The sequence below is a fragment of the Exophiala spinifera genome, assembly GCF_000836115.1.
Source record: "Exophiala spinifera strain CBS 89968 unplaced genomic scaffold supercont1.8, whole genome shotgun sequence".
NCBI lineage: Eukaryota > Fungi > Ascomycota > Eurotiomycetes > Chaetothyriales > Herpotrichiellaceae > Exophiala > Exophiala spinifera.
In genome coordinates, this window is record NW_015622520.1 from 1265066 (window position 1) to 1287447 (window position 22382).

The 22382-nt window shown below is 53.0% G+C and overlaps 9 protein-coding genes across 9 annotated transcripts; 3 read left to right on the plus strand and 6 right to left on the minus strand.

Annotated features, from left to right (window-relative positions):
• Positions 1-1701: 1701 nt before the first annotated feature.
• Positions 1702-3781, minus strand: PV08_10482 (biofilm and cell wall regulator 1; the record flags this gene model as incomplete). The annotated part of the gene is made up of 2 exons (XM_016384796.1): positions 1702-1848; positions 1898-3781. 2 exons carry the CDS (start codon positions 3779-3781, stop codon positions 1702-1704), a joined length of 2031 nt encoding a protein of 676 aa, XP_016231398.1.
• Positions 3782-6357: 2576 nt separating this feature from the next.
• PV08_10483 (uncharacterized protein) lies at positions 6358-7818 on the plus strand (the record flags this gene model as incomplete). Its single annotated transcript, XM_016384797.1, has 1 exon — positions 6358-7818. The coding sequence occupies one exon, from the start codon at positions 6358-6360 to the stop codon at positions 7816-7818; it is 1461 nt and encodes a 486-aa protein (XP_016231399.1).
• Positions 7819-8213: 395 nt separating this feature from the next.
• On the minus strand, positions 8214-8655 carry PV08_10484 (uncharacterized protein; the record flags this gene model as incomplete). Its single annotated transcript, XM_016384798.1, has 2 exons — positions 8214-8345; positions 8404-8655. The coding sequence occupies 2 exons, from the start codon at positions 8653-8655 to the stop codon at positions 8214-8216; spliced, it is 384 nt and encodes a 127-aa protein (XP_016231400.1).
• Positions 8656-9032: 377 nt separating this feature from the next.
• On the plus strand, positions 9033-9687 carry PV08_10485 (uncharacterized protein; the record flags this gene model as incomplete). Its single annotated transcript, XM_016384799.1, has 2 exons — positions 9033-9283; positions 9339-9687. 2 exons carry the CDS (start codon positions 9033-9035, stop codon positions 9685-9687), a joined length of 600 nt encoding a protein of 199 aa, XP_016231401.1.
• Positions 9688-11545: 1858 nt separating this feature from the next.
• On the minus strand, positions 11546-13248 carry PV08_10486 (uncharacterized protein; the record flags this gene model as incomplete). The annotated part of the gene is made up of 3 exons (XM_016384800.1): positions 11546-12445; positions 12520-13127; positions 13206-13248. The coding sequence occupies 3 exons, from the start codon at positions 13246-13248 to the stop codon at positions 11546-11548; spliced, it is 1551 nt and encodes a 516-aa protein (XP_016231402.1).
• Positions 13249-13803: 555 nt separating this feature from the next.
• Positions 13804-15724, minus strand: PV08_10487 (uncharacterized protein; the record flags this gene model as incomplete). The annotated part of the gene is made up of 5 exons (XM_016384801.1): positions 13804-13919; positions 13988-14220; positions 14312-14605; positions 14689-15113; positions 15173-15724. The coding sequence occupies 5 exons, from the start codon at positions 15722-15724 to the stop codon at positions 13804-13806; spliced, it is 1620 nt and encodes a 539-aa protein (XP_016231403.1).
• Positions 15725-16796: 1072 nt separating this feature from the next.
• On the plus strand, positions 16797-18861 carry PV08_10488 (uncharacterized protein; the record flags this gene model as incomplete). Its single annotated transcript, XM_016384802.1, has 7 exons — positions 16797-17005; positions 17074-17281; positions 17351-17470; positions 17531-17653; positions 17720-18222; positions 18285-18614; positions 18678-18861. 7 exons carry the CDS (start codon positions 16797-16799, stop codon positions 18859-18861), a joined length of 1677 nt encoding a protein of 558 aa, XP_016231404.1.
• A 410-nt stretch (positions 18862-19271) lies between these two features.
• Positions 19272-20318, minus strand: PV08_10489 (uncharacterized protein; the record flags this gene model as incomplete). The annotated part of the gene is made up of 1 exon (XM_016384803.1): positions 19272-20318. The coding sequence occupies one exon, from the start codon at positions 20316-20318 to the stop codon at positions 19272-19274; it is 1047 nt and encodes a 348-aa protein (XP_016231405.1).
• A 313-nt stretch (positions 20319-20631) lies between these two features.
• PV08_10490 (uncharacterized protein) lies at positions 20632-21519 on the minus strand (the record flags this gene model as incomplete). Its single annotated transcript, XM_016384804.1, has 3 exons — positions 20632-21082; positions 21136-21372; positions 21419-21519. 3 exons carry the CDS (start codon positions 21517-21519, stop codon positions 20632-20634), a joined length of 789 nt encoding a protein of 262 aa, XP_016231406.1.
• Positions 21520-22382: the final 863 nt, after the last annotated feature.

Sequence of the window (22382 nt, forward strand, 5' to 3'; positions counted from 1 at the left end):
CCATACCATATCGCACGATACGGCCAGGTGCGTCTGGAAATACTCTCCCTTCTTGCTTGCCAACAGCATCGTCTATGCCTGGCCATGGTCTTACCTCACGCATCTTCCCTGCCATGCCAACAGCCCGTGTCAAGCATTCCCTGCTCCGGCATATTCAAGCTCTACCCAGAAGCCACCTCGGAAATGTGCAAATCCCATCAACTTCGTCGGTTGTGAGCTCCATACAGCTCTCGGCAGCTGCCCTGTCCATGTGAGAGTCTCGCCCAGTAACGGGCTTACTGATGTTGAAACTGCACGTGGGCGAAGCTGCCCGGAGCGGAGCATGATCTTCCTGCTGCACAACATGCTCAGTGCAACTCAATCGTTCTACTAACCGGTTTCAGCCACATCCCTGGCGAGAGATTCAGCAAAGACCGCCTTCGAAGCCACTTGAAGTCATGTCGCTCAAGGAAGACTGCGCCGGTTGCAGTGAGAATGTTTGCTCTCCCGCATCTGTCAGTGTCGTCTCCACCAGTCCGTCCCCAGTATCAGCACGGAAGCATCTGGCTCCAGATGATCTGCTTCCAAATTGGATGGGTACCTGCATGAGAAGCTTCGGTGCAGCAAAATGTAACACAGGCCAGATGAGGATGGTACTTTCATCTAACTCTTCCTCTGCAACGGAGATTCAGGGTGTAAAGGAGACGGTTTTATTGCGTGTCGGCAGCCTCTCTGTCATACCACCAAGGCATCCCAGAGCTCCGCCGTGACTCTTCACAAGTGGATGTCCTCCGCGAAGCAAGAAGCCCTGTTCAAATGAATTGGAGGGATGCTGATTTCACAATGATCATTTCCCCATGGTCCATGAGAAGACCGAACCTTGCTCGAGCAAAGGTAGCTCAAGTCAAGACGAAGCCGCCGTCCACACAGGGCGAGGATGAACTGCAATGACATTATCATAGTCGGCATGAAAGACGATGTTGAGTTACAGCTACCGCACGTCGTGGTCGGGGTCACACGAAGTCGATGGTCTTGGCGCCGAGTGTCGTCCTCTTTCGTTGGGCGAGTTATTATTTCACGTACTCCGTAGAAGGCGTTCAGATCCCGATCTCCCCATATTCATTATCAATTCCCGTCAAAGAGTCGGCGCTCACTGTCAAGTTGAGTAGAAGCATGTTCATTAAGTGCTGCGTAACTGCCCGTAATGCTATAAGTGCAAGAAATCAAAACTGAACCCATCCTTGCAGCATGAATTTCAAGAATCCCGTCATTGTCATCGTCATCATGGGTCAAGGACCATTGCCTGTGCCCAGCAACTCAGAAACATCTCAATAACACAGTTTCATGAATGAAAGAGGGGTATTATGCATCCTGTGAAGCACCCGCAAAAGTCGAGCAAGTGCTACCAGGCAAAACACACGTCTCTGCATTTCCGAACGCCCGCTTGCAGAATTTCAAAATCATAACCCGTATGCGCGCATCCAAACATGAATAAGGTAGATCATAACACATCCGTAAAAAAAGCGGTCGGCTCGAAAAGTTGGTCGTTAGGGGTATCTCTCTCGTTAGGCCGTCATGATTTGCCAATATGCGATGATCAGAAGAACTGCGTCTCAATAGTTGCCACCATAGGCTGTAGTGAGGCCAATAAGTTGATTGATGGAATGGGATCGATCAAACAGATCGAGTAGCCATGCATCCTCCAAGTCGAACTCGTTATGCTTAGCGTGCTCCGTTGTCGGCACTCGTCGCAACGGCGACGAGAGCCTCTAATCTGTTCAACTCGCCGCCTCGGCCGGACCGATCACCGAAAGACGAGCTTCCGCTGTGCCGACTATTTTCGATATATGCAGCGGGTGCAAGACAAACCTGTACAAGTCAGCAAAAGTCAGAACAACCTGCAGAAGAGAACACAAACATTCTGATGGCCATCTGCGGGTAAAGCGGCGTGCTGTGGCTCCACGTAGCCACTGCTATGCATAATCATTGGATGTACCTCGACAGCCGTCATCCCAGGAGTGGGCACTCCGTCGCTACTGCTAGAGTCTTCCGGGGAAGTTCGTGCGGCAGATACAGGTCGCTGATACCAGCCCTGTCTTTTGAGCCGATTTGCAGATGGTTGAGTCTCAAGGGCTTCCTGGGCCATCTGTTGTTGCGGTCTGAAAGTCACTGAGACTGAGGGAGGGCCCATGTCCGCCTGTCTTGGGACGCCTACCCTTTGAATTTCGTTGATAGTTTGCTGGCCCCAAGAGCTCGCAACTTGATGTCTGGCGGGGGGTTGTTCTTCAGGCTCCGGGTACTGGCTGGGACGAGGCCCTTCCCAGGATACATGCCCGGGCCGAGGCTGAGGTTCTTGTTGGGTCAACGAGGAAGGTGGGTTGGAATCAGTGAGATTGGGATCAATCTGCATGGGACTAGGGTTACGGCGGGGAGGCGTGTATGAGCGGTGTTGCACATGATCGAAGCTTTCAATGCCCGGGAGTCGGGGTGCTTGGCCGGCAGCGGCAGTGGCATGTTGGGCATGCGCGGGTTGAGGAGCATCTGGAGTTTGAGAGTATGTTAGCCCACTTGTGGCAGGACGGTTGTAGTTGAAGTTGGCAGCCGGCATCGTAGAAGGATGCCAGGTGCGCCTCCGCCAGTCTTCTCCGGGCGGCATATGTTGTCCGGGAGACATGGGGAAGGAGCTCGAAGTAGGGCTCGTCAACATGCTGGAATTTGAGGACCCATGTGAACTCGCCGGACCCATCTGATTTATGTATGTCAGAGGATAGCCCGGCGGATATTGCTGCTGGTAGGGACTGGATGTAGATGGTACCGACAATCGGCGGGCATGAGGAGCAGAAGCGAAAAATCCTCCATGGCGGGAGTTTGACGACGTTGGCGACCCCAAAGATGACATGAAACCTGGACTGCCAGGCGTGGCAGAAAATTGAGCGGATGTTGGTGTACTCAGGCCGCCAGGAGAGCTCGGATTGTACCCACGATATTGAGCCGGCGGTGTTTGAGGCGGCTCGAGCCCTAGAGGTCTTCCACTTCCATCGCCAGCCATGAGGAGAGGCGGCGGTCGTCGCTTCGCATCTGTCACAATACTATAATTGGAAGAGGTCGAACCCACACTAGACGTTGAAAGGTTTCGACTGTGTCCTCGACTGTGACCACCAGTACTCCCTGCAGTTCCTGTTCGTGGTCGACCAGTAGGGCGGACGCGATCGGTTCGTATCTGACGCTGGAATCGAGTGCCCGTAGCCGCCAATGAGTCGGTGGGGATCTCTTCGTTAACATGCACCGTCTGCGCATGCTGGCGCAAGTTGTCCAATCTGGAGAATCTTCGATTACAGTGGCATTGGAAGGGTCGCTCGCCAGTATGTTTTCGGATGTGGCGAGCCAAATGCTCACTTCTAGTAAAGCTGAGGTTGCAGGGGGGGTAGCCGGTACAGAAAAACCTTTGGCCCTTCTTCTTTCTCCAGGCAGAATCGGCGTCTCCTGGTTCGCCCTCGTGGTCCGAACCGTGCGGATCATTGTCTTCCTCATCGTCGTCGTCCACATCCAGAGCACTTGTTGCGGCACCCGCACTATTTCTCCTGCTTGTGTCGCTGTGCCGATGCCCACGGGCACTGCCGTCGTAGATTTGGCTAGAAGAATTGTCTCCGGGGTGGGAGGAGTGAGTATCGTTTACGACATTGTTCTCCTCTAATATGGCCGATGTATATCGAGTCGGCCGAGGGGTTGTAGGTGTGTCCATCTCTTCCATTCTGTCTTTCGGCGACATAGTCTCGCTCAACACGAGACTGAGAGCCGCCATCGTAGGTGAGGAACGAGGAGGATATGCTATGGCGCAGTGTCAGGGAGTCGCGGCTCACGCCACAGCATGGGAACTCATCCGGATCACTGCAGAAGAGATGGTTTTCGAGTATCTGGACCCGCGTGGCCCCGCCGAGGGAATTGGGGCACTGGACAATGTAGAGAATAGTCGCGTTATGGACAGGAAGGGTATCTAAAGAGAAGGCTGCGCACGCCAACGATCCATGCGACTTCCGCTGTCGGGTCCACAGATTCAGGCGACGGGCGAGAGTTGCCGGAGTCGTAGGCGGAGGTGTTTCTCCTCGCTGTTCAAGGCTCAATGAAGTCTTGCCCCGATGTCGACGGTAGCACGCAGCGTCACGATGCCCGTATGCTTGACCTCACACGCAAAGATAGTTGATCCTATTGGGCGGCAGTACAGACTCTCGGATATGTGGATCAAGATAGAGGCCTGGGGACAGGGACCGTGGGACAGGGTGGTGTCGATGGCAGAGGCACAGATCCGAGGGGCCTGAAGTCGAGTGAGGCTACGGCGTCGGGAGGGCGGGATGTAGCAGGGCGATTGCCTTGACGAGCGAGGATGATGATGAGATAGAGAACAAGACGGCCCAGATGAGATGAGTTGGATGGTCTGAGGCTAGAAGGAGAAGCAGACAAGAGGTGCATGTGCAGCAGCACGGAATGAAGAACGCAATGTGCAGCAGCGCAGGCGATAGGCAAGAGACGGTTTAGCAAGGAACGCCAGCCGTCACTGCCGTCACAATGAAGAAAGGATGTGCCAGGAGTGGCCAGAGTCGAGGGGCCGCAGGGCAAGTCGTGCCCAGGTTATTTAGTTGACCTAGTGGCAGAGAGAGGGGCAGCTGGTCGGTGACTCGGCCGTTCCTGCTTGTCGATGCGGGATGCCTGGAGCGGCTCGATTTCAATCAGCGAGCCACGCGGTGCGTCTCCTCGCCACCGTGCGCCCCTCGCTGGCGATACGAGGGCAGTACGGGCACTCTGAACAACTGTATCTCGTCCCTGGCCAACGGGCCCCGAAATCCTGGGACGACACGGGCACCAGGGCTCGACTCTGTCACCGCAGACATTGCATCCCACAAACACCACGTCCAAAGCACGGCCTCAGCCGCGGAAGCCAGACTCCGGCGTCCTCAGCATCCTCGAGTCTGATACAATTAATAAATGGCTGCCAATATCCGTGGACCGGACGGAGTATGCACTGGCCACTCTGCCGCGAGCCTTGCTCTTAGCCTCATCTAGCCCAGTTCCCAGCAGCGTCAGCCCTTGGGAGATCCATGATCAACCCCTGCACGATCCGCTCGGCCACCAGTCAGGGCGGCACAAAGTCAACATCGCTCGCATCTCTCTAGGCCCTAGCACCTCGAAAGAACCTCACCATGGGCCTCTTTTGTACAGTACCATTATCGCCGGCCAACTCGTGACCGACGCCACTGCCAACAGCGCACCATGTTCGCCCACCAACCTGCATACTGCACATATGATTTTGAAGGGTACCCCGGCGGTCTTCGCCAGACTTTTCCCCCTTTCTCTCGCCAATCGTCCAGATGGCACATGCCGCGTCGGTGCCTTCGACCGTGTCATCCAGGCCGACGTTGCCGTCTCATCCTCGCCACGCAGAGGGATACGTAGTACACCAGCCTGACTCATCCTTCGAACCGATTGCGCGTTCCGGTGCCTTAGAAAAGTCCTACGAATGCCCCGCAGTTGTATTCGCATACATTTTGGTGCCCACTGGCCAGCCGTACTCGGCGGGAGTTCATGTCCGTTCGTTCATCCGGGTTGTTTCGGAGTCGATTTTTCACGCACGCCCCTCGCATGTGGACGCTCAGAATTAGTCCCAGGCACAGATCCGACTAAATGCGGAGGGATTGACCTTGGGCTCAGGCACAGGCTGAGACAGCACAAACCATCACCAGGCACCGACTTTGGAGGCGTTCACGCTTGTCCCTTGAATTCCGGCGCCCTGTCGGGTACCCGCATCATTTCCTTACGGATACTTTGCAACATTGATGGGGTGTGGCAGCCCTCGCAGTGCGCCTTGTGCCTGTATACGGTGTACTGCACCATCTTCGGTAGCATCATTGTCGTTGTCAGCCTCTCATTGAGCGCTTAATCTTGTGGCTGGGACGATGGAATGGCGGGCGGGCCCGGGGTCAAGGGTGCCTTACCTGCAATAGAGGCAACAGGCGAGTGTCTGCAGGCTCCGTATTCTGGAGCCTTGTTGCACCTATGGCCTCACCGAGTGCAAAGGCTTCAGCCTTGCCTTGTGGAGGATCTACTGTGCTCTACTCACACTGTCAAATCAGAAATTCAATGATCACGTACTCCATAATTCGCGTCTAAAAATCCATCATTCAGTTTACTCTGCCAATAAATTGCGCGCACTCTCTTTGACAAGTACATCAATTCTCCGGTTTGAGGCTCGTCTCGGTGTCTATCATTGGACCGTTTGCGGCGGATTAAAGTTCACAAGGCTGCTCCTAGAAGGCATTATCTCGACCGCAATGTTGTGATATTGTCGCCAACACCACCACCACGAGAGGTCTATCTCGAGTCGTCATGGCCACACAAACCGCTGGAGGAAGCGGACGAACGACATCAACCTACATCGATCTCGACTACATCACCTCCAATGACTTTTCGCCCCATCAACATGCCAACAATCTCGTCCTTGCTACCAACAACCCGTCTGATCCAACCATCGACCTCACAACACCTTTGTCTCGCGTTCTCTTTGATCTCCAGGAAATAGATTCACACATTCATACTTTGACATCTCGTTCTGCTCTCGACATTCTGACATACACGTCTACCCAAAATGCAGCTGCTCAGCGCATCTTGGGCAAGGTCGAGGAAGAGCGAAGGCGACTTACTGAGAGTTACGCGCGGCTCGAGAACGAGGTCCTTGTCCGCCATCAACGAGCGGTTGACGCAAAGTTGACCGCTCAACGGAGTCTTGAAGCCATCCAATTAGGCCGCGCTGTACAACGAATCCTCGGACTTGCACGCCAGTTCGACACCATACTCGCTGATTCCGGACTCGGTGCCCCTGGTAAGCTGGGCAAGGAAGACCACAGTAGCCTAGTCAGAGCGACACTTCTGATTCTTGCTTTGCGCGATGCAATGAGCGGATCCGATGGCGCCCAACTGGGCCGTGTCAACATGGTCAAGACCTTGCGTGGCAAGGTGTTTGAGGATGGAGAGGCAAAGATACTGGATTTTGCTCGACGAGTCGTACGCGAATTTTCAATGAGCACGTTATCTTCTTCAACACACGCAGCTGGGGGAGCCACGGCAGGTCCTACCTTTCGGGAAGCCGAGCAAAGTCGTGCACGTTTCTCAAGTGCCACTCACATCCTCTACTTGCTCTCTCCTGCACCCAGAATTGACGGTGAGAAAATGAGCAGGAAAGATTTCGAGCCAGAATATCTACTGCGTGCCTTGCAAAGCTACCTACAGACGGCTATCACATCGAGTTCAGCCACCATCGGCCGAGCTTTGGGGCAGCTGCCGATGCTGGATAGAGCGCTACTGGAGGCCAGTGCTCGTTGCCAGAATGTGGTGGCCCTGGAGGTGTTACTCCGCGGGATATCGCCCCCGGAACATCCGTTACTCCAAGCAAAAGAAAGCGCAAGTGTCGAGGAAAGCGACAGTGGTGAGGAGGATGATACCGCAGCACCTACGAACGAATCGTCTTCGGAAACATTCCTCACCCTCCTCCTCAATGCTCTCGATACAGCCTCTCTGCCCTCCTATTTCTGGAGGTCCCTGGCATCTTCGCTATCATCTCGGGTGTCCGAGATCTTGAATCGAGGTGGGGTATCTGCGCGCACGCTCAAAAGTCAACGCGACACTGTAAAAGCCGAGATACGCGATTGCGTTCTCCGGGGTTCTAGGATGCCAAAGACTGTGGTTTTAGGAGATGCCAGGGCGACTGCGAATGGGGAGGAACCTGTGGGAAATTGGGAACGAGAAGCTGCAGTCATGGTGCAAAGTGTGGTAGGCCCTCTGGGACGGTGAATGGACTTCGTCAACACGAGTCCAAGGTCCAAATGTTTGAATGTCAGAGTTTCGAACAACTTCCTCGAGTTTCATACATGAGTGAAGATTGCGTAGCGGCCATTCCAACAGCAGAATCCATGTTGATCAATGGTCGTACCATTTCATTGCATCCCTTGTGTCTTAAATGTACAGTTGTATACATATCCCCACGCCATCTCTTCTGTACATCCGCCACAGCTCATGCAGGAATGCAGTGAGCTCTGGTCCCCCACGGCGGTAAGCACCCGCTTGAGATGTGGTACCCATGAGGGTATTGTCGGTTATCTGCAGTCTGAAGGCCATCTCTTCGGCAACAGACAATCACGTCGTCGCCGCTGGTACGCTTTGCATTCCGAAGCCACAGTGCAAGGTCTTCATCCAAACCAGGACCCGCCTCTTCTTTCGGTTTTGGCTTTGGCAGCCATCTTCGCATCGTCCTGTTGTATCTTTTCCAGGGTTCGATCTCGTGTGTATTCCATTACTCTTTTTTCCTTGAAGTATTTGATCTAATGCAGACATCTGTCAACCTGGCGGCCACGACGAGAGGCCTCTGGATATACTGACCCAAGTTCTTGCGCAGTCTCTTTCAAAGTCGGTCACTTCTTTGGCACACACTTTTCGGGCTTTGTCATCTTCCTTGATTGCATCGAGTATGTCATTCTTGTCTAGGCAGGTGAAGAAATTATCTCTGGACTCGTAACACAGCTCTCGCGAATTTCGATCCGGGGCGACGAAGCCTCCGTCGCTGGACTTCGGTCGTGCTGGCGGCGCGGGTGCAGGGCTCCCACCGAGCCATGTCGGCAAGCCCCAGCCCATAATATCGAGCACAGGTATAGGAAGCCGGGTTGAGAAGATCGTTCGCGTCAGGTGATGGTGCTTCGACTCGTTCTCAGGGCCAGCGTCGTCGTCACGAAACGGGTTAATTATTGTGCTCTTCCTTCAGTCAATTGACTTCGAGGCTTTACAAAAATTGGAGTGGATTTGGAGAAACGAGGCGCCTGTCTCCGTATCAACGTCTATTTACAAGACTGACAAGGCGCAGGATAAACTTCTTCCTGACACCTGTTCTGAAAGATACAAGTTTCGCTCCCTAAAGCTGTGTCCAGAGAGATTTTCAGGTCACAATGCAACAGTCATGCTGAGGTCTGCACACCTGGTACGCGTATTCCCACGTCGCCCATAGCACCAGGCGAATGCCGCCTCGACGCAGAAAGCCACCTCGCGCTGGCGCTCTCACAGAACTCCCTCCTCTCAAAATCATCCGCTCCATCATCCTTCTACAGCTGTCCTACTACAGCGCCGCGTTCGTTCTGATACTGTTTACAACTCTCGTTCTCGGTCAAGGCTTCTCCCTAGGTCTTCTTTTCGACTGGCAGATCGTCAGGGGCGACAACACTGTTGGCTGGACTGTCGGATTTCTCTGGGTGGTCGATGGCCTCATAATGTAAAGTCTCCCTCAGATTCAGGTCAATCTGGGTTTATGTGCTGACGCTCGGCAGAGTAATGCCTATTATGGTGATGGTTGCTCGATCGAAACTCGTCCCTGATTTCGCGTTGACAATACACTTCATCCATCTCCTGGCGACCTCGTTCTACACGAGGTCTCTGCCGACGAATCTGCTTTGGTGGGGACTGGAAGCTGCCAGTACCGCGGTCACAATCATTTTGGGCATGTGGGCGTGTCGGTATCGTGAGCTTCGGCCCATCTCCTTCGGAACGGTTCCAGCGAAGACATCGTTAGACACGCCAGGCGACAACGTGCGTGGTGCCTATGGCAGGGGCCGGAATGTGGACTCGGGACCCAGTTATGAAATGGTCAATGTGATCAGAGGAGACGAGAACGTGTGATATTCGCAGAAGGTGGTCGTTCGAAAGTCTTCTTGCAACAAAGCGATAGCGTCTCTTGAGAATACATGTCGACTGTATATCCGTCAGAAATCCACCACCTGCCTTTTCTGCTGATCCTACGATTCACTTACGGCTTTGGAGCACCAATCGTGCACTTTCATGGGTTCCAGAGATGTCAGCATGTTCCATCTCTGGGGTCATGTTGACGGTACGCTCTGACATCTAACCGAGACCATCCAGTCCTCGTGTCCGGCGCCCTAGGGCATACCGGGTCGTCGGCCAGACTCCTCTCTCGTAACAAACAAGACGGATCTTCGAAGCCGTTCTCTCTCCCTGATACGACCTTAGTCTGACATCGCACTATGTCGCATGATCGACAGAGATATATCACGTTGTGTTGTTGGAGTATAACGCCAATCCTCCGTCTCCAGGCTGGGGATGCCCAAACTGGGTGATAGAATTCGACGTCTTGCCACGAAAATCTGAAGGCGCCGTCAACGAGACACCCTCGCGTCTTGTGCGAAAGAATTTTTGACGAGCCTCAAAATCGGTGGCCTTCGTCATTAGTCATGGGCTCCTCGGCTCCGTGGATGGTGACTGACTACCCAGGATGTCTTGGGACGGTGGCAACGGCATATCTATCTGATATCTGAAGACAGATCAGAATGGATCTATGAGGACTGTGCCTGAGGACAATCATATCTAGATATCCAAGCGTGGTCGAGCATGTTACCCGGCAACGTCGCCAATGCTGCGAATTCCTCAGAACCATTTGACGACATTCAGTCGAGAGCATAACTGGTCACTCTCTGTTCATTTATACGAGAATATACTTCTTAGCATTTAATCGTAATGTCTTTCCACGTATTACTTTTTCAGCGGCCGTTTGATGCTCTATGCAAAGAATAATTCAATAATCAAACATTCGCAACATCTGCATCATCGATTTTCTGGCCCCTCAAGCGATCTGCTTCACTCCCAATGTCACTCGATATCGAGGCCACCACCTTCTCTGTGGTCCTCTCCGGTGGAACCCGCGTTTGACTCTGCTCAGAAAGAGAGTAAACAAGTGTAGTTTTCTCCAACATTACACAACTGGGCAACAAGGACGGAAAGGTCCGGTGTGACCAGGTACTACTTGCTTTCATCGACACGGTTGCTCCAGATGTTGTGACAAAAGCTCTGCGGCAAATGAGGGTCGCTTGGAGACACTCGAGACGCCGAGAAAGAAGTCTTCAAGCATTGACGCGTCGAGTAGTCTGCATTGTTTGATATTCCGTTGAGATATTGAACCCCGGGCTCTCTCAGGCCAGGAGGGCTGAACAGGGAGAGGAAATGGAAATGATTCGTGTCAAGTCTCCCAATTCACCTTCGTCAAGATCACCCTTGGGATCATCCCAATGTACTCATGAATCTCCACGAACCCCGTCACAGGAGCATTTTGGGGGGCGGCGTATCCAGAAGCTTCGTCTCATTATGGTCATCGTTGGGGGCGCTTGGAAAGGACCTGGAATGGACCCTGAACTGATAAGGCCTCAGGATGCTACCTCGACGCTTGTGTTTCGGCGCTCTCAAGCCACAACCTCCTCGCATTCCTTCAATAGTTGCTTGGGTGCGTCGTATCAGAGACACATCATGTGGTGTTCAAGGTGATGTTCGTCGAGGCTGGGCCGACGTTGTACATGGCATGGATCTATGTTCTCTAGGAAGAAGCCAACCCTTAGGCATCATGGCGGCCCCTGGCTTCTTGCCACCGTTCGGATCCGCTATGCTCTGCAGCACTCGTTGTGGGTGCGTATTTCGGCCTTGTGGACGTCCACATGGGCGGTGAGCAGTAATTTGGACGCCTCCACTCCTGTCAAGTCAACGCGTATATCTTCTGGCCCTGTAATGACATGGCGTCGGGCAGGAACTCGCGGTGACAGTTTTCCTGCAACCGAATCTTCCATACCCCTTCCAACTCTCTCTCGATCCGCTCCATCTCAGCATATCCAATGCAATGGCGCGACTCGTTCAGGACTTCTTTTACAAGGTCCATGCTCTCAACGTCCTCGACCGCGTATCCGAATACGAGGAGTGGCCAAGAGCTCAAGAAGCACCAGGTCCAGTAGTGTTTTGTGTCCGGCCGCCGAAGAACGGAGAGAGCGCGAGCAACCTGCCATCGATGCCGAGGTTTACCGTCCAACGCGACCGTGGTCGAGCGACCCAGCATCGACAAGGCGGTCAAAGTGATGGGGCCTGCTCCGTGGGGAAGCTCCGATATCCAGTCAAGAAGCAGGGACGCGGCGAGGATGTACAATTCGACAGCATCCCCGAATTCGGAATCTCGAAAGATCGAGGCCTCGCTATCAAGGAGCTGTTCCCAGTAGTCCATGGTGCTCCGGATCCTCGTGAACTCTTCGGCGTCGTCCAGTGAGCCAGAGTTGAACATGCGAGAAATCTCCAAGGTCAGGCGGTATATCGACGGCGGGGCACCTATGACTGGGCTCTTCGCGGACTCGGCGGGATCGACGTACACCTCGAACTCGAGCAGATCGAGCGTTTTAGACAGGAAGAAGCTGTCGATGTGAAAATCCAACGCGAATGGATTTCGCATGGCGAGCAGAAACGAATGATACAGGGCGCTTTCGACCATGATACGGTCGAATGGTCGGTCCACGCACACCGGAGAAGTATTCCCAGTATATCGCAGCTTGAACAATTGCTGCATCCCCAGAACGTGTTTGGCGGCGTCCTTGTCTGCGTCGGGTCCCCAGAACTAAACACACAAGTATCGTCAGTGTCAGTACTCACCAATTGACGGTTGGGCGGAGAATATTCTGCAGAACATACCGCGTGGATGTACAAGTAAGCAACGCTGATGAGGAGTGGATCTGCCCAGCTCTCGCGGGAATAGTCAATATTAGCCAAGGCATGGTTGACCTCTTTCACCGCCTGGGCGTAGTGCTCGAGCGACAGCCGTCGGAAGTGGTCTTCCCCCGTGAGCATGTACTTGTTCGCTGCGCTGCTGGACATGACGGCGTGTTTGACACTTTGGCATTCAAGCGCGAGCATCAAGGTGTACGACCGGAAGGAGTCGTAGTCGCTAGGTTTCGTCGTGGGCAAGAGAATGACCGAGAGGAAAGAGTCCGTGTAGTAACACAGTAGCGAGTTGTCGCATTCCGAGGAGATGGAAGTACGGGGCTGGGGCGATGACACAATGAGCCAGGTAGAGTCCAAGTTGTAACAATCCCCTGGCTGAAGAAGGTTGCTGGAGTTCTGGACGTCGTTAACGTCGTTGTCGCCACCTGTCGCCGATTTTGGGACCCCGTCTTCCGAGCGTCGTCGATTCCGACGATCATACAGCTCGGCAGGCGTGGGCCAGACACAGAGACGCCTGGAAAAGGTGCAATTCAAACAGCAGGGTCTTGACTCGTCACATTTCAGTTTTCGCTTTCGGCCTGAGCAGGAGCAGGAGCAGCACCATTCGGTGTTTAGTCAAAGATTCCACGTCTGACAGCTGGTGGCGGGGAACATACAGGTCAAGCAGCCGATTTTGGTCCTCAACTTTGCTTTTGTCATGATGGGGAGTGACATTAAATCGTCATCCAGGATGTTGTCAAGACATTAGCTTTACCTTCAGCGGTAAATAACAACACCGTCAGCAGCGGCGGCGGCGGCTCTCTGTAAAGATAAAGGATCCCCAGGCCGGGAGGGGTCTGAACCGTCTTTATCTACGTGCGGGGCACGGAGGCTCACCAAGTTAGATAACCAGTTACCCGTCCTGGGACGCGGTTCGAGAGGTCTGGCCCGGTGAGCCCAGTAGGCTCTTATCAGGGTCAGTTCCCTGGAGCTTAACATCCACAGTTGGACGAACCCCTAGGGCCCCACCCACTCGAAGCAAGGCTGATCTGCATGGAGAGACTGCGGTATCACATTGCTATACACCTATATGGAGAGACATGGACTACTGAATATGGGTGTGTATGCACGGCCTTGGACAAAATCTCAAAGGTTCAGGGGATAGGTACTCGTGCGAGGAATACCTGTGTGCTCCTACACCCACTATTCAGCAGCTAAATAACTGGAAGAAGAGACTAGTAACTACCTCTGTAGCTCTCAAGTCGACGAATTAAACTAGCCTTGGACTATTTTCGAGATCAAGTCTGCCGCAGCAACAACTTCCTCATCCCGGAAATGCTTGCCGACAACCTGCAAAGCAATTGGTGCGCCAGTGTACAGTTCAGGGGTGTCTACGAAGCGGTTAGTGGATCTTCCGATAGATTATCACATACAAAGACGCGGGGATGTCTCAACTCACATCTGTTGTACTCGCGCTCGTCCTCTGCAGACCGGGGCTTATACTCAGCCTCGACCAGATCGATACTTGGATCTGCCTTCAGTCCAGTAGGGATTGAAACCGCCGGCTGATCCAGAATGTTCCAGATTGAAGTGTACAGCCAGTATTTGCCTTTATTCAACTCGGCAGCAACGCCTGGAGCCGCTGGACAAATAATAAAATCCACTCCACGCTCTTTCATGACGCGGTGATAGCTGCATGCATTTTAGCGCCCAAACAGGTTGGGGAAGGCCTGATCAGCCCCGGGGGAAATGTGGAAATAAGGAAGGAAGAAAATATACTTACTCCTCACGATATGCCTCCCGCCGGGCGTTCAGCACCCAGTTGTCAGTCACGCTGATCGGCTCTGGTTTGGCCACGCTGAATGCCCACTCGGTCAGAGGGAGTACGGGTTCGCCTCCCTCGGCGAGTAGATCTTTCTGAGTCTTTGCTGCATCAGGAAAGTAGAGCTGCGACAGGATATCCCACCCGCGCGCATGCTCGTAGGCTTCAAAGTCAACAACTTTGACGCCCGCGGCTTCGAGCTTGGATTTGGCATACTGTAAGCCACGGGTAATGGGAGGGTGTGGGTGCGCCACGCTGAACAGATACAGTATCAGTTTCTGAGTCGAGAAAAACAAAAGAAAACAAAGAACGGCACGGGGGATGCAAATCCAACGTACCCATCGTCCCACATGATACCAACAGTGATCTGCCCAGGTGAGTAGGGCTTGATCATCTTCCATGGAAGAGGACACAAAGACGTTTCCTCGTCCCAGGGCTCCGCATCGAGAATGACTTTCTGGACTAGGTTGATATCGTCGACACTGTTGGTCAAGGGTGAAACAACACAGCGAATACTTTCTTGTCCTTCCCCGGCCAACAGGATGCCCTTGTAAGGGTTTCGGAGAGCTGTCGTGCGAAGTCCAAAGACACCGCAAAACGCCGCGGGAATGCGAACGGAGCCTCCAATATCGGTGCCGATCCCGATGGCTGCGCAACGGAAGCCGATGGATGCCCCTTCTCCTCCGCTGGAACCTCCAGACGTGAGCTTGCGATTGTAAGGGTTGCATGTGGGGCCATAAATCACGTTATTGGTGTCGGCATGCTTAGAGGAAGTAGTCAGTTTTTGGCTGTTGAAAGACAGAGATGCTTGGTGTCACATACCATCAGGCTTTGAGGCTCGTTGGTCCTGACATGGATAACAGCTCCGGCAGCTTTCAAAATTCTGACCAGGAGTGCGTCTTCCGTGGGAATATTATCGGTCCAGGTTATGTAGGCCGAGTGACAGATACGACCTTTGAGGCCAATGTGCTCTTTCACAGAGATTGGAACTCCATGAAGCGGGCCGACGAGTTTTCCAGTAGTTTTGAAGTGGGCATCCAGTTCAGCGGCGCGCGCCAGTGCCTCCTCTACGAGGAATTCAGTGGCGAAGTTGAGTAGTTGGTGGCCGAGATGTGCGCGTTTCAAAAACGCCGTGACTGTCTCCACGGCGGTGAGACTGCCAGAGGACATCTGGGCAACCAGCTCAGCGGCAGTGAGCTTTGTGATAGATAGCTCCTTCGGAGTCAACAGTTTGGATGTTTCGGCGAACCCAGAGACGTCAAGAACATCGGCAGTGGGTAACTCATCCTCGGGGAGGAGCCATGCGGGATTGAGCGAGTCATTGAGGATTTTTCGGCATTTATCAGCCTTGGTTTGCCACAATTCTTTAACCATTGTGTCTGTGTCTTTGCAGGATTTGATGAGCGAGGTGAAGGACTTTTGACAGGGAGGCCGTATCACTCGTCACATCTACTCTTTATAAAGGTCGTTGCGGTCACAAATGCACACGGGCGACAGAGAGAGGCTCCTAGTCGGTGGGTCTATCCCAACCCCAAGTAACCTCGGGCCAATGAGTGGAAATAGCGGGAAAGGGTCGTGATTGAGCGTGGCTCGGTGTTGCATGCCGTTTCACACACCCTATCAATGTGCATGTTCGACCCCCTTGCTGAGCCCTGCAAGGGATGGCGTAGATAGGAGTAGAGTGAAACGTTATCAAGACAACCATGTTGAAGCGTGCTTATCGTCGGTCGAGAGGGAAGTTTGTTTCCTCAAGTCGAACTTGTGCCAGGATGTATGTCGAGTAGCTAGTATGTGAAGAGGGCTTGGATCGGTTATCTACAAAGACGGGAGCCAGACGGGCAACTTAGTGGCCCTAGGTAGTTAGTGTGCTGGTTAGAACCCCGGACTTATCCTGTTTGGGGTGAACTAGTCCCGCAAATACTCTTCATTGGCTGCTTCTGGCGGATATGGCCTGTGCACCCGCAATATTCTCTGATTGGACGGGCGTATAAAGGCAGAGACATCGTCTCTACAACGACATGTTGAAGTGGCGATACGAGACCATTATCTGGCAGGCCAAGGACGAAAACCACAGTCTAGATTACCAGTTCAGTTATCTCCATGGAGGGAAACACTATCCTTGGGACATCCGTCTTCATTCGCTGGCCGTATCGACCCTTCTTATCTTCTCCCTAAAACTTAGCCATCCACAATTATGTTGTTGACTGTCATTCTAGGCGCTCGTTGGGATTGTCCTTTATGAGATATGACTGATACGCTAAGACCCTCGATAGTACTTAAAGATCAAACAGTTCCCTGAGAGACAACCAGGCAACACATCCAGTTGTTCGCTCCCAGATCTACCTTTCTCCCTGCCTCCCTGACTTGAGAGCCTACCTTGATACCGTGGCTCACTTACGCTGCTGCGTCTTACATTCGAAGCAGAACCCCCGTACATTGAACAATTATGACACCACAAGTACACCACACCGTCGGGGCGCCGGACTTTATCCCTGGGACAGTCCATCTTGTCGACTTGGACGGGACCATTCGCACGGCGCACGCAAAGGGCAAGCAAGAAGATGTTGTGCTGGTTCCCACGCCTTCAAAAGACCCCGATGATCCCTTGAACTGGAGTCCTCGCAGAAAGTTGCTGTTCATGTTCTCTCTCTGCACGTACGTCTCCTCCTACCCCTCTGTACTTTGTCTTCGTGATGTTTGTCTCTAATGCGCTCGATTTTTAGGTATATCTTGGTCGTTGGGATTGCCTCAGCTGCCATATACTCAGTACTGGGCCCAATCTCGGCGGACAGCGGGCTCAGTATCAGCACTTTGGTTGAAGGAACGGGATATATGTTCCTGACTCTTGGCTGGGGCTGCCTCATATTGCAACCTCTGGCCATGCAATATGGAAAACGCCCGATCTACCTGTTCTCAACCCTCGGGACTATGGTAAGAACCTAGAGGCCCTGTCAATCCCATCATATCAATTGCTGCAAATGTTAACTGCTGCCCGCACAGGGAATGATGCTCTGGGCCCCTCATTGTCTTACAACCGGCAAATGGATTGCCAACAAATGTCTCCAAGGGTTCTTTGGCTGCGTCATCGAGTGCCTCTGCGAGATTTCGGTTGCAGACGTCGTAAGTCCCGTTCTACCTCTTCATATTAGCCAGGTTATATCCTTACAAGATACATATTAGTTCTTTGCACACGAGAGAGGGGCCTACGTGGGCGTTTATGCGCTCTTCCTGGCGGGAAGTAATTTCTTTGCCCCCATTATCTCAGGCTTCATCAGTGACGGACAGGGTTGGAAATGGGTTTTAGTAAGTCACAACTACTTACAACTGGACGAACGATGGTGATCAGCGATACTAACGGCGGGATATTAGCATTGGTGTGCCATTTTCAATGGCGCGGGCTTTCTGATTCTCTTTTTCTTCATGGAAGAGACCAATTTCCATCGCCAACCGCTGACTTCAATCGAGCCTGATGGCGGCGTCGAAGAATACGACAGCGACCCCGTGTACGAGAAAGGCCCCGGTAGCCCTTTGCCATCAAAAGAGGCTGCAACGCCGACTGTTGAAAGCACGGTCGAAGAAGGTCATGTCTTGGAGCAGCCGGCTGGAACAAGGTCTTATTGGCAAAAGCTGGCAATCTACCGGTCAGACCCATTGCGTGGAAAGGCCAACTTCAAGGGAATGATCCTCCGTCCATTGATTTTCGCTTCGTTCCCCGTCATCGCCTTCTCGGGGTTCATGTATGGCTCGATCGTCTGCTACTTCAACATTCTCAACGGAACCTCGTCGGTGATTCTGTCGAGCCCGCCATACAACTTTTCCCCGAGCATGGTGGGCGTCTCTTACGTTGCATGTCTCATTGGCGTCTTCATTGGGTGAGCCACCTTTGATCCTGTCTCAACAATTTCCAGGAAGCTTGACTGACGAGAACAACCAGGGCTTATTTCTCTGGCCCATTAGGAGACAAGTTCATTCTGTGGAAGGCGCGAAGGAACAATGGTATTATGGAGCCAGAGCACCGACTGTGGCTCTACATCAGTCTCCTCATTCTCATTCCTGGAGGATTTTTGATCTGGGGGATCGGTGCAGCACATCATATCCACTGGTTCGGTCTGGTCTTCGCCATGGGCATGTTGGGCTGTGCCATCACGATCGGCTGCCAACTCCCGATCAGCTACTGCATCGACTCCTATAAGGACATGAGCGGAGATGCCATTGTCACGGTGATCCTGATCAGGAATACCATGAGCTTCGCCGTCAGCTACGGGTACGTTGCTTTGGCCCTTGAACTCCCGTTACAAGATGATCCGAGATTCTAATATTGAGACAGAGTTACCCCTTGGATGGAAGGTATGGGCTACCAGAACGCCTTCATTCTGGCAGCGTTTGTTGCGATGGCGCAGATTTGCCTCGTCTTCCTCTTCATCAAATTTGGCAAGGGACTTCGGAAGACCAGCGTCCCTCGCTATTGGAAGTACGTCAACCAACTCATGGCCGAGGGTCTAGTACACTAGGACCGCGTGGATGATTCATCGAGGGCACATCATATGCGGGTTGCAACAACTCCAGAGGGAATCAGATTTCCTCGGACATTGCTGATCAGTGTATTCCTTCAGTGAGCGCCCAAGGAGTGTCCAGGTGTTGTAAAGATGGATGCCACCGAGAAATCGTGAAGAGCGACGAACCTGTACATAGGAACACGCAAAGGTCGCAGGGCGAAGTCATGTGCTGTTCAGTAGAGTCTTTGTATTTCGCTGCGTAATTTCACACAAGGCTGCACCGTTCCAATTCTCGGCGAACCGTTACTTGGTTCCTCCTCCCTCAAAACGGTCGTCAATTCTAGAGGCTTGATGTCAGATTCTTGCTCGGCAGCGAAATGGCGTCAAGGGCGGAACTGTTGTGAGCTGAGGCCGACGACGAGAAATTAGCCAGATACTCGTTCAGAATTACGAGCGTCAACAAGTGGAGCAGCATGTCGCGGCTCGCGGCCTTCTAGCTTTGCTAGTAGATTCTCCGTGATGTACGCCTGCTTCCGAGCCTTTTCTTGTTCTTCCGCCAACGTAGTGCGTCCAGAAGTATGACGAACGGCCCGTGACAAACCGCCGTCAGGAGCGTACATCCACGTTCCGATCCTCTTCCACGCCTGGATGGCGTCCTCATTCGAGCATGCACCACTGATTGAGTGTGAGAACCTCGTCCCGATTGCATCCTCGAAAAAGTCCCCCTTGCGCAGCTTCGGATACGCGTCGAGAATCTCGTAATACTTGGCGACTGAAATGAGATGAGGCCTATCGTAGAAGTGGAGGCAGGGAACAAGATCCGACTGGAGCGGCGAACCACGCCTCATGGCTTTGGCGGCGTCAAAGACAGCACGAAGCCGGACGTTTGAATTGCCCATGGTCAGCTCGTATCGTGTGGACTTCCTCGCCACGAACGTGATGTAGTTCACGTCCGGCTCGTCTCGCAGCGCGGTGAGCAGTTGCTGGATCGGCGGCTCGACCTCAAAGACCCAATCGTGTTGCAGAACCAGGACGAAAGGCGTGGTACAATGTTTGAGCGCACTCACGACGCTTAGTGCGAACCCCTGGCGGCGTCGGTGTTGGATAAACGTCACAGACCGCTCTCCTTCTATTGCTCTGCTGACGATCGGTGGTCTCCACTTGGGATGATCCATGGCTGCTTCCTGGACCACTGGCACGTCTGTTTGCGAGAATAATCGTTTGACATTCGCGATATACGAGGGATAAGCTTCTGCCATCTGCTGGGGGATTTGGCCCTTCTTCAGTCGTCCGTCGAGGTACTTGTCGTTTTGACATATCGTGAAGCCATCAAAAGTGATGATGAGCGGGACAGTGGACAAGCTGGGAGCAAGAGACCGGAGAACACCACGAATCAGTTCTGTAGACGGAATTGAAGGGGTAGGAGATGTTGTCAAGATAATTGTCAGCCTGTCGCCGAGTTCGCGGGACATGGCTTGTCGCTCGAACGCCGCCAGCCACTGTCCTGCGACCTCAAGTTCAGGCAAGAATGCATATGAGTGTCAATGGTGGAGACTACTCTTTGGTGATTGACGAATCGATTTGGAATTGTATTATTAGTAGTGGTGGTAGTAGCGGTAATAGCGGTAGTAGCAGTAGTAGACGAACACTGTTGGACTCTTGAAATCTCAGAGAAAAAATTGGGTGGAGCTGTTTACTTCGATCGGGAGAGGTCGAGCGGTGTCACATGTGCTTATGTAATTCCCACTTGAGACTTCTCCGTCCTCTTGGGTATATCTGCATCTTTTATATGATCCTCGATGGTTCTTTTTCCCCAGCCTCACTCTGCACACTGTCAAGCGTCCTTGTTCGTGCCTGATCAAGCGCCCCGAAACTAGTATCGCCGTCCACATGTCGGTTCTGGAATATCGATACTCCCCTTTTGAGCTCTTCTACATGCGCAACCGTTTTTATGACTCTCGCCGGTGATCCGACGGCCACACTGAAGGGTGGAATGTCTCTGGTCACTACACTGCCGCACCCGACAGTACACCCGTCTCCGATCGTGACGCCGGGAAGTATGATGGTCCCCCCACCGATCCAGCAGTCGTTCCCAATCGTCACCTCTCTGGAAAAGTCTATCCCATCCCGTCGCGACTGCACGTCTGTCTCATGCGTTGCCGAGAAGATGGCCACAGATGGACCAAGGAAGACTCGATCGCCAATTGTGACGAGGCCGCAGTCCAAGATGACCAGACTGGCGCATGTCGACGTCAGTCTCGAGCTGCTTTTGCCATGTGAGCAACTCACTTGAAGTTTGCGTAGAAATCGGCCCCAATTGAAATGTTGCTGCCGTAGTCCACCGCGTAGGGCCCCTCTACTGTCGCGTTCGGCCCAATCTTGCCAAAGGCCACCTCGAGCATTTTTTGACGGTCCTCGGCCAGGCTTTGCGAAGTTGCGTCGTCTGGGAAGTAGTCGCTGTACTTCTTGGCCAGCCGCCGTGCTCGAAGCCTACCATCGCTCAATTCAGGTGCGAACTGACTATAGCTGAATGATGATCAGTATAAACCGCGTCACATAACAAGAGACTAACGCCATGCCGGAGATCATTCGTTCGTAGTCTTCGCACCACGGGACGTGATGGAGTGATTTTGCGGCTTCGATGGCTCGCGGATTTTTTGCAGTGCTTGCCATGGTTGAGGTCAAGCCCAAAAATAAAATGATCTCGAGTGAAGCTGGTTAAACAAGTTCGAATAACGCTCTGAAACTAGATAGTACCATGCCTTCGCATTTTCGTCTCACTCGTGAGATCGAACGAAGCGACGGAACTTGTTCCAAGTATCTTTTTTGTCGGACTAACTGGGATAGGAAAGCGAGCTATATCAAGCAGTCATTGAGCGGGCGCCGAGGGACCTACTTTAGAGGTCCCGAGAATGATTGTATGACAAAAGTGATGTGCGACTTGACTTAAACACTTTAGCAACTCCGGTAGCTTCATACCGGGGAGAGAAAGGACGAAGGACGGTGTTAGATCGTTCGAGACTATGGACCGAAGACATAACCACTGCCAAGGCACTGGTCACGTGCGGGTCCCGTGGGTGTGACTGCGGCAGGCGCCTATCGCCTTGTTACTCTTACCGAGTCTATATTTTATAGCAGAATCAACACATTCTAGATCTCAGTTCGCCCTCATCACGCATAGCCCGTGACAACCACCCCTCCCCCCTTATTGCCTTAGGCTGTACGTACCTTAACCTTCGGTACCCGAGGTTAGCTTGCGGGGACAACATCCACTAACGCAGGCCCTCTTTAACTTGTCTCTTGCCTAAACCCGAAACCGCAGGCGAGGCCTAAAGTGGAAGTTCTAGGGGCGATAAGATAAGCCTAGCAAGCCCAAAACTCTGAGTGCTTATCGATAATGCGGGGAGCACATCGGCCACAGGTGCGCAACACCAAGGTTTCTTCGTCTTCAACTCAGCGAACAAGTCGTCAATCGAAATCCCAGCTTCTACAAAAGCTGCTGCTTGTGGAAATCGCCATCTGAGATGCATCCCGTG